Source organism: Cibotium barometz, chromosome 54 (genome assembly GCF_041138505.1).
Source record: "Cibotium barometz isolate CiBa-2024 chromosome 54, ASM4113850v1, whole genome shotgun sequence".
In the NCBI taxonomy this organism is placed as follows: domain Eukaryota; kingdom Viridiplantae; phylum Streptophyta; class Polypodiopsida; order Cyatheales; family Cibotiaceae; genus Cibotium; species Cibotium barometz.
Genome location: NC_141099.1, coordinates 40,659,575 through 40,670,131, shown reverse-complemented (window position 1 = coordinate 40,670,131; position 10,557 = coordinate 40,659,575). Strand labels below are relative to the sequence as shown.

The 10,557-nt window shown below is 41.9% G+C and overlaps 1 protein-coding gene across 3 annotated transcripts in view; it reads left to right on the top strand.

The window, feature by feature from the left end:
• Positions 1–2,285: 2,285 nt before the first annotated feature.
• LOC147608157 (uncharacterized) overlaps positions 2,286–10,557 on the top strand; it is a 57,408-nt gene continuing 49,136 nt past the window's right edge. The window contains exon 1 of one of the 3 annotated variants that reach the window (XM_086789592.1): positions 2,286–2,663. In XM_086789592.1, the coding sequence (XP_086645718.1) occupies positions 2,386–2,663 (278 nt within the window). In that variant the 5' untranslated portion in view covers positions 2,286–2,385. The remainder of the gene's footprint in view (positions 2,664–10,557) is intronic. The other 2 variants (XM_086789593.1, XM_086789591.1) reach the window with 2 other exon arrangements.

Here is a 10,557-nt window from a genome sequence, read left to right as displayed (position 1 = left end):
GGAGCCATTGGATTTTGACCATATGGCTTAAGGACATTATGCTCTTCATTGCATTCTACAAAGGTAAGAGGTATAAAAGAAAACCATGTTGTTTTACTTGAGAACATTAAGACATCAAAAAACAACTTACAAAATACTCATTTTCACCTTTTGCAAATGGGTTTCTGCCACTATGTAGTGTTTTTATAATAAACAATAACTATATGTACACAAACAATAAATGCTAATCAAAACATATATACACCGAGTCCAATTTTTTTAAAAACAAGCACTACAAAATAAACCTCTATTCTTGGATCACAATGCTTGACTTTTATTGTAAAACAATAGCTATACTTACACAAACAATAAATGCTATTTCTAAGATAATTCAGAGATAAATATTGCAAAATAAGCCATAATTTTTGTATGGCTTGATGATTGACCTCTTAAGAGTTTTCTCACTATGTCCATTATGGCAGGACCAAAAATGGCAGATTTTTTATCCCACCCGTGGTTAATTTTTTCGGATTAGAAAACCAATATCTTTTATCTAGAGTATATAGAATCCTAAGAAAGAGCAGCACTCCCCAAAGAAAACATGAAGCCACTAGTAGATCTTCTATCTGAGATACTACCAGCCCAATCAGCATCTGTGTATGTAAATAAATGCCACATGGTTGATTCTAACCATGTACCTCTCTTTTGAGAGGCAAGGGTGCAACTTATGGGCTTTTGCCTAAGAGGCAAACTATCTTGTCTTTGCATTTTACTTAATTTACTTAATTTTTTTCGGGTGTCTTATTCACTCTTCAGCATTAATTAAAAATTTTAGGTGTCTTTCAATTAAATTTTTTTGCCCTTATGTTTTTCAAGTTTTCTAACCTTAGAGTAACCTTAGTGTATGGCTAAAACAAATTAATTTTTGTCTAACACTAACGTGTAAGCTTCGTTTAATATTTATTATCGTATTAACTTTTTTTGAGTCTTTTAAATCTCTTAAATAGAACTTCAAATTTCAATCCTTCTAGCTCCAAACAAAAACAACAGCAAGACATAGGAAAAAATAAAAATTGCATTTTTTTTAAAATTGAACATATTGGAAAACAAAAAACACACATAACAAGCTTGAAACCCAACATAAGAAAAAATATAAAAATATATAATAACAAACTTAAAATTTAAAAATTTACACCAAACCCAGCATAAGGGAAGATTGACAGAGCAAACTTAATTTTTTTATAATCATAGAAAACAAGAAATTATAAATTTTATAAAACATAACAGCGAACTGAAAACTTTAGAGACTGCATCAAACTAGAATTTGAAAACATAACAGTGAACTGAAAACTTTATCAAACTGGAAACAAAAACATTTACATGATACAAGAAAATGAATTTTTAGGATACTGCATATATATATTACACAATTTGATGATCATGCTTTGGGAGAGGTCATCTCATTGAGAGAGGACTGGGAAAGAGATGCTACTCAGCATCATGGACATATGGGAGAGCATGCTTAGCATGGACCCTAGCTAACGCTTGTACTCCTTATTATCTCCTAACCATCAATGGTCACAACTACGACCCCTTCTAGCATCTAAGCTGAGGTTCCCACTAAAGATATGTGCACCAATGGCTTCTCCTCATATTGGGGCCCATACAAATGTGCACCATACATCAATGTGAGATACATGCTAAGAGGCAGGCATTGAACATATACTAATATTTTCAAATCTACGATGAGTTTTTAAAATTTTAAAATTAAATCTAACTAAATTTAGAGAGAGAAAAATAGAGAGAGAGTGTGCGTCAAATCCATAAGGGGGCTTTTAAAAGTGAAAATTTTGAATCAATCATACTAAAGCAAATTGAAAGAGCCTTAAAAAATAAAATGAAATTCATAGTATAAGGAAGACTCACGAGAGAGTGGTATGTCTCTTCATCTTGGTATTTTACATCTCTTACATAAACGTGTGACATACCACATATCACGAGAATGCAAACCCCAAGAGAAATGAACACAGAATCCAACCACAAATCCCAATTATCATCACTCTTCCTAGAAGAACCCCAAGGCTTTAAATATTCAATGAGAGTCAGGAGAGAGAGAGTTCCCCTAGGGAAATTCCACTACCTTTGGCAGGCCAAAAAGAAGGAGAGAGAGTCCAACCACAAATCCCAATTATCATCACTCTTCCTAGAAGAACCCCAAGGCTTTAAATATTCAATGAGAGTTTATCAGGAGAGAGAGTTCCCCTAGGGAAATTGTAACACTACCTTTGGCAGGCCAAAAAGAAGGAGAGAGAGTTCCCCTAGGGAAATTGTAACACTACCTTTGGCAGGCCAAAAAGAACCCTACTTCATGTTTGTTTCTGTGTGTTAAAATTTCACTCGTGTCGTATGGCTACCTGCCTGAGCAAGAGTGCGGTTGTGAGTCTGCAGCAGCAATCGAGAACCAGTCTCTTCTTGTGGAAGTCACGCTCTCCACCAACAATAAGACCATGGAAGCTCGCTTTCCGTGCAGCAAGCTTCGCTGCCAACAAACAGGCGGCCAATCAAAGGCCACAATCTGTGGCCGCCCAAAGTGCTTCTCCCGGAAGGCCAAATCATCAGCAACATTTTAACGACGATATCTCACCGAGCAATCTCTTTCTCGACATCATCCAGAGCATATTCAGGTATTATTACACAGTAAACTGTGAAAGAAGATATTTACCCCTTTTCCCCCTCTCCTCGCCCCCCAAAAGAGAGAGAGAGAGAGAGAGAGAGAGAGAGAGAGAGAGAGAGAGAGAGAGAGAGGATAATGGTCGTTGAGCAAAATACAAGCACATATATTATGCGTGATGTACATGGTGCGTGGTGAGCACAATCTGTATTTGTGCTTGCGCGCTCAGCCACACCACAAACGCAGGTTCATCATGTGTCAAGGTTGTAGTCTTGACGATCGAGCATCTGAGCGAAACAAGAGCCCATAGCCACCACAAGCTGTTGGTTACATGGCAGACTAGTGAACTTCTCCATGACATATGAGAATCGTTGTCTTGTGTGAGTGTAAACTGACCAAACTAGAAGTGTCTGCTCCTCAGCTCTATCACTTGCATGCCACATAGATCACGTAGGCTGTTTTCGTGTGTGTGCTCCCGGTAAGCTCCACCAACCTCAATCACAAGATGATGGGACCGAGGGTGGATCAAAGTGATTGCATGTGGGGGATCAGTATCTCTATGTGAAGAGAGGGTCGAGCTCTTGTGTAAGCCTCCGACTAGTTTGGAGTGATGTGGATAGAGATGTGCCTGGAAGGATGTCGATGTAGGACATCTTGCAAGTGCTTCATGGTTTCCGCAGGCTCAACAGTCCATCTACTAAACCATACTAATATGTATAGAAGTCAACCTGATATAAGAAATGTGCTGTTGATGGTTTTTTGTGGCTGGCAGCCTGTATCCCATGCAATGCAAGCCATGGTAATCTATCAAGAGGCATAAGCTTCCCCTTGGTGATAAGAGCGATACACTCTTTCCAAGGCAAGTTTTCCAATGGAATACTAACAAAAAAATGGAGTATGGGGTAGTGGTCTTAGCTCAAAAGTGCCTTCTTATGAAAGCCTCATGGATCTTCTCAAGGTGATTCCAAGTGCTTTTGGAGGTGCTTTCTCCCCAAACCTCTACTCCATACTAAAGATCTTCTATATCCAAGGCCCTAAATAGGTAAGATTTAAGATGCTTTCTCCCAATATGCACAGTTGAATCTGCTTCCTTGTGGAAGTGCAATCGTGATGCTAAGCAAGAGAGAGAAACACTAATCCTACTTAACTTGCAAACACACATAAGACAAGAGATGTAATCCTAATCTATTGCACATTGCTAAACATGCTATATTTACAATGGTTCTTTTGGATCTACATTTAGATCCGCATCATGCATGATTGCATACTATGTATACAAAATATGTCTTGCTGAATCCACAGCTTGGTCGTGTTCTCCAGATGCTTGCGTTCTTGCCTAGAGCTGCCTTAGGTTGCCTCTATGCGGGGGTTCTACCCAACACCCGAGAGATGCCTAAATGACGTTTGAAACCCCCTTTATACATGGTTCATAGTTGGCTAATTGCTGGTATAAAAGCATTGTACTTGGTGAAGCTTTACATCAACCTAATCATCATTGAGTCGTGCAATACTTTCTCTCTACAGTCCCATTGTTCTCTCTTTGTTATCTGCATTAGTCACCTTCTACGTAGCACATGATCGCCATGTAAAAATAACATGGTATTAGAGTGCGGTTCTCTGTGCTAGTGAAAGCCATGGCGTCGACCTCCCTATTTAGATGTTGCACCCCCGTTGCCGTTGCGAGTCTTGGCTTCACTCAGCCTAGCATGACTAGTGCTCAGCTCGCGAGGTGGGCCTGTCCTTGCTACATCATCCTTACCGGTTTCTTGCATCATCCTCGCCAACCGGCACTTGCCTAATCTCTGCCAGCCGGCGCTGAATTATGTCCACCGTAGCCCTGCGATGTTGCCTTGTGCCCACCCACTTGTGACCCCATCTCACCGTGCTATGCATGTGTGTCGTTGCCTCTAGCTTACCTAGCCCACAATGATACACTTATCACAGATTTGGGGCTCTCCATGAATCATGTGAAAAATGTCTAATTGAAGTCTCCGCTCTCACGAAAATTTAGGGCTTTTTCAGAAATTATATATACCATCATAAGGCCAGATGAATCTAAACTTACGAATAATTTTAAAAGAAAGAAGAGAATCACTAAAAACAAACAAATAAAAAATAGGAAAGCTTAGTACAGAACACCCGAGAAGAAATAATAATGAAAACTTGCAAAACTAGACAAATACATAACTAAATAAGACACACCCACATACACACACACAAATTCTGTATTGAACCCCAACTAATTAGCAATGATAACTCAAACAAGGACTAATTCACTAAAACAAAACAAGCAAAGGCAAAAGTACAAAAAGTGCGAACTTTACCTTAGATTGTCCAATCATGAAGTATAAGATCATCAACTCCATCATGCATAGCTTCGACTAGGTGTTAAGACAACCAAAATTGCCAAATTAAAGCCTATGACGTAGCAACTATTTGGGGCTTTTCCAAAATCGGGTATCATGCATCAAATTGGAGTCCCTACAGAGCCATGGAGATCAACAGAGACAACATTGCATTGGAGAAATTCAATGGCTTAACTTTCCTACCTAGTAGACGAAGATTCGGCTTCTCTTGATGAGGGATGGAGTATGGAATGTGGTTAAGGGCACGAATAAGGAACCAGAGGAAGATAAAGGTGTTGATAAAGTCGGAATTTGGCGAGACAAAAATGACGAAGCACTTGCACTCATTGGTCTTGGCCTTGCAAATAGTCTCATCCACCACATGGATTTTGACAAATTAGTCAAGGAGGTATGGGACAAACTTGAGAATTTATTTGGTAACAAAATAAATAACTTAAGGTATTTCTCAAGCAAAAGTTTTTCAATTTGAAAATGAATGAAAGTACTACCTTGGGAGAACACTTGAGCAATTTAGGCTCTATCCTTCAACAACTTGCCAATCTTAAGGCAAACGTTGATAAAGATGATATGAAAGTAGTGCTTCTATCTAGCATAGAAGGGGTTTCAAAATACCCCATTGTAGTATTGAGGGTGGCTTGGGAATCGTCATATGATGAAATGATAGTTGCTCTTATAATGAAGACCGTCGTCTCATAGAACAAGAAAAAGCTGCATTCTAGCTAGAGAATACCATGTTCACAAAGAGAAAGGCAGGAAAACATCCAAGTGTAACTTCTGTAAGAAGATGGGACACATAGAGGACTGATGCTTCAAAAGGATGGCCAAAGAACAAGAAAAGACACATGCCAACCTTGTCCAAAAAGAAGAAGATGAAGACACAACATAAGCATCCACATCAACAGAAGCAAAGTATTCGCAGTAATGAATAATCTCTTTCAACGAGGAAGATTATGATTGGGCCTTTCGAGCTCTTTTGTATGTGAGTCTAGGGTTCTTTGCTTGGGATATCCCCCAAAATCTGATAAATAATCTTGCATGTGTTTTTCATTCTTGTAAGCCTTGTTTTCTATAAAAGGCTCCTTGTTTTCAACATATCCCTACTTAGGTTCAGGGGGGATTGCTTGGGGGAATTGAAACTGTTGAGAGAGAAAGTATTGCAAGACTCAATGATGATTAGATTGATATAAAGCTTCACCAAGTACAATGCTTTTATAGCATTAGAGGTTCATTTGAGTGATGCCATTGCATTGTGAGACAGGTATAATACCTAGATATTATCCTAACTACTCTAAGAGTTGGTTCACACTTACTCCCGTTGTTCTCTCTTTCTTATATGCATTAGTCACCTTCTACACAACACACGATCACCACATACAGATCCATGTGGCATGCCATGCGTATCATGATTGGCCAACCCAGGGTGTCTTCTCACGGTCTTAGAGTCTAGCATGGTAGAGCTGATGATACCCCACCCGAGGATCGGATATGCAGAGTATGCACCACAAGATAGGTGGAAGATGAGGCACATACATGCTTAGGTGCCTGGCCTACTATGAGGTACAGGGGTGTCACATGTGCATAGTAGTTAGGGGGTTGTTTAAAACGGGTTTCCTAAAAGTTTCAAACGAGTTTCGTAAAATCAGCCCAAAGTTTCCTACAAGTTTCCTACCTACAAGTTTTTGCATGTACAAAATTTCAAATATATACTATATAAAATATGTAAAAATAACACTGAATGCATAGAATAATTGGAAACATCAATTTGAAGCCTACATGCAAGTTGTAACAATTTACAAAGAGAGAAACGTCTTTATCAAAATAGTCGCAATTTTCACATGTTGGATTTGGGGCGAAAAAAAAAGTCAAAAAAATGCATGAAAGAAACGCGTTTCCTACAAGGAAATGTTTCCAAGTTTCCTACCCTGAAGGAAACGTGTTTTTGGCAACTATGCACATGCGGAAGCTCTAGGAGTCTTCTTTTAGCCCTAGACACCATCTTGGAACAACCTGATGCAAAATGCAAGCAAGAGAGAAGGAGAGAAGAGAGAGATAATTGAGTTTCAGTATATTCATATAGTACAAAAAGGTATACATCATGGCAAGCCATAGGCTGCCCCTCATCAAAAGGTTCTTGACTCATAGAGTCCTCTATCTAATGATTCTACTCCTAATGTCGGCCAGTAACTAACAGGTTCATGCTCCTCCCCTAGGTTCTCTTGCACACCATCAAGCCTGGCTAATGCTCCAAAAGTTGTGTTATTCCTACTACTTATCAGAGATTAGCTCTTGGAATCAGCATGCACATTTCTTGCACATGACATTCCCCTCTGCTAAACTTGATGACGGGATTGCAACTTTTGTTCTTGGATGAATGTCATCATTCCATTATCTATTCACGGAGTCCCAAACCTGTCATTCTTCCCTTACTGGCAACCTTTTCACTGAAAACCCTGCCTTGTCTCCAAATCCACTCCAACTCTAAAGAAGATTTGTGCATCTGTTCCATCCTGTCCCCTTTCCCTTCATGCCTTGTGCCTGAACACTTTCTCTGGTCTTCATTTCCTGAGTATTGAGTTTGGCACTCTCACTCTACCCCTTGGAGGATCATCCTCCCTTGGAACCGTTGCTTGAAAGCCTTTCTTGGTGTGCCTAGTGGCACCCGACTCACAGAACCACCATTCCCTTTGGCTCTTGTGAAACACCACCAACCAACCTCCTGGGAATTTTTTCCATGTCTTGTGTTCCTTTCCTTGGGCCTTGTACCTGTGCACTTTCCTGTACCTTGGACGTGTGCACATTCATCTAGGATTGTGTTTTGCCTTGCTGAGCTTGATGCCCTGATACCAATGTCACATGCGGAAGCTCTGGGAGTCTTCTTTTAGCCCTGAACACCATCTTAGACCAACCTAATGCAAAACGTAAGCAGGAGAGAAGAGAGAGAGATAGCTGAGTTTCAGTATATGCATATAGTACAAAAAGGTATTCATCATGGGAAGCCATAGGCTGCCCCTCATCAAAAGGTTCTTGACTTAGAGTCCTCTATCTAATGACTTAGAGGATTGAATGAATTCTAAGAACTTGGCAAATACCCTTTTATAGGTCTTCTTGGTGCATGAGACGTGGCCGACATGTTGTCGGCCAGCATAAGCGTGAACCCAACTTCAAGACTATGTTGGCTAGCAATCAACATGTCCATGCTCCTCCCTTGGGTTCTCCTGCACACCATCAAGCTTGGCTAATGTCCCAAAACTTGTGTTATTCTTGTTGCCTATTAGAGATTAGCTCTTGGAATGAGCATGCACATTTCTTGCACATGACATCCCCCTCTGCTAAACTTGATGACGGGATTGCAACTTTTGTTCTTGGATGACTGTAATCATCCTATTATGTATGTGCACGCTAGGCGCAGGCAGATTGGCGAGCTAGAGTGTAATATGTTGTGGGCGGACATGTGCTTTTTGGTCCGTTATTGATAGCGTGTGCTTTTTGGGCGTTCCTTCCCTATTTATTGGGGGGAGGGGTACCAGTTGGGCACACATCGACGGATGGAGCACAGGAGTGCAGAGCGCGTGGAGCAGGAGCACCATCGCGTAGGAGGCCGACGTCCTTGGGGGACAACCCTGGGTGGTAGAGGACACCGGATGAGGACAATGGCAGGGCACTCATGAGAGCATGATGCTCTAGCTCATGGCTTGGTGGGGACGGCCAAGATTGTGAGCCTCGCTCACGGCTGTCATGGTTGGGTGGCGAGTATGCCTGCCCCCCCTTCGTGGTTTATGGTTTGTTTTGTAGGTTTGCCTTACGGGGAGATCTTGGAGGTTTGATAGTGGTATCAGAGCCAACCCTAGCTCACAAGAACGAGAGGTATGCTGTTGACATTGTTTGTCACGGAAAACGAGGTAAACTCTCATCGTTTCTTTTTTTCCTAGCGTGTTCTTTCCATTGTTAAGCTTTGTGAAGTTGGCTGTAATCTCTGACATCAAGGAGGGAAAACCGTCTTTTTATGACGTGTGTGAGGTGTGTTGATGATGACTGCAGGGCTGAGGCATGCAGGCGTGGTTGAATGTGTGCTTTTGAATATGGGAAGGATTTCCGATAGGCTTAGCCCAAGGTTGCCTGGCTGCCATGTGCAGGCCAGCCAAGTAGGGCTGCTGTGTGCAGACACCATAGGCTAGCCCTAAGGCTGGTGAGAGGCTGCGGTGAAACCCCCCAGGGCAGCCGTAGGGGTTACTGTGTGCAGACAGTAGCCACAGGGGTGCTGAGGAGGGGTCACCCGCAGCAAAGCAAGGTCAGCATGGCGAGGAAGCGCAGCATCGAGAGAAGAAAAGAATGCTATCGCATGCTTGCTGTTGTACGAGCAGGCAGAGGCCCACGTGCAGGCCACCAGGCAGCCACTGGAAAGCAAGGTAGGCGGTGGCAGCATGTGGGGGACAAGAAAAGCTGCAGCCAGAAAAAAGCTGGTCGCTAGGATAAGCACTGCCAAGAAAAAAAAACGGGGAAGCTTGGGAAAAGAAAGCATCGTTTTTTTAAAGGTTCATTAAAAAAAAAAATCGATGTTTGTGATAAAAAAAAAAGAGCCGAGATTAGCAAGCTGTTTTTTTTAAATAATAGAAACAGGTACGTTAAAAAAAAAAAACACCTGCCTTCCTGAAGCCGATGGTGCACGCGGGGGTCCCTTCGACGGCACTTGTGAAGGGCTGTTGGAGTCAACCAGGGTTGTCGGCGGTTGCAGGGACTGTTGAGACTCGATGGGGCTTGTGGCAGCCCACATGGGGACTGTACCTTGCTGATGGGCATCCCTTTGGGGTGAGGAAGCCCAAGTTTTTGGGGCTGTTTCCCATGCAGCCACGCATGACGTGTGTGCACGCACTCATGCAGATGCAGGGCAGTCTAGCAGAGCTGCACATGCCACAGCCATCCGTGTTACCTGAGGTCTACCACATGCAGCGAAAGGTTGTGGACAGCCACATGTAGGTTGTCCGGACAAAGGCGTACGATCGTCAGTGGGCTGCCCTACAGCAGCGAGTGATGGTGACATGTTTTTCTATGATCTCTCTTCAGATTCTTTCTCTCCAAGATGTCTAGGTTGTGTACGAGACTTTGTGGTGTACTTGCGAGGTCCGGATGCACGTGCTTCGTTCTATCTTAGTTTTGGACCAGCGTGTTATGAGGTATGTGTTTATTTTTCACATGCAAGGAACATGCAAGATAGGGTTTAACAATAAAAGCACAGTGTTGTACTGTGTTATGCAAGTACACATGTTTGTTCTAGGGTACACATGGGAGTTTTTACTCCAAGAACTTTATGGACACACACACACACGAGTTAGTCGTGGACTTGTGCCATGCAAGACATAGACCTAATACCCTATAGATATTGGAATGGCCATTGTTTTCATTGTTGGGCTTTGATAGACAAGACTTATCTACATATGTAGGATTGAGGAATAGTTGACCACACATTGCCACTGTGGCTACTTGGATATTTGATAGAGGGCATGTAGATTAAGTTTACTTGTTGGGATTCATTGTTAGATTGCA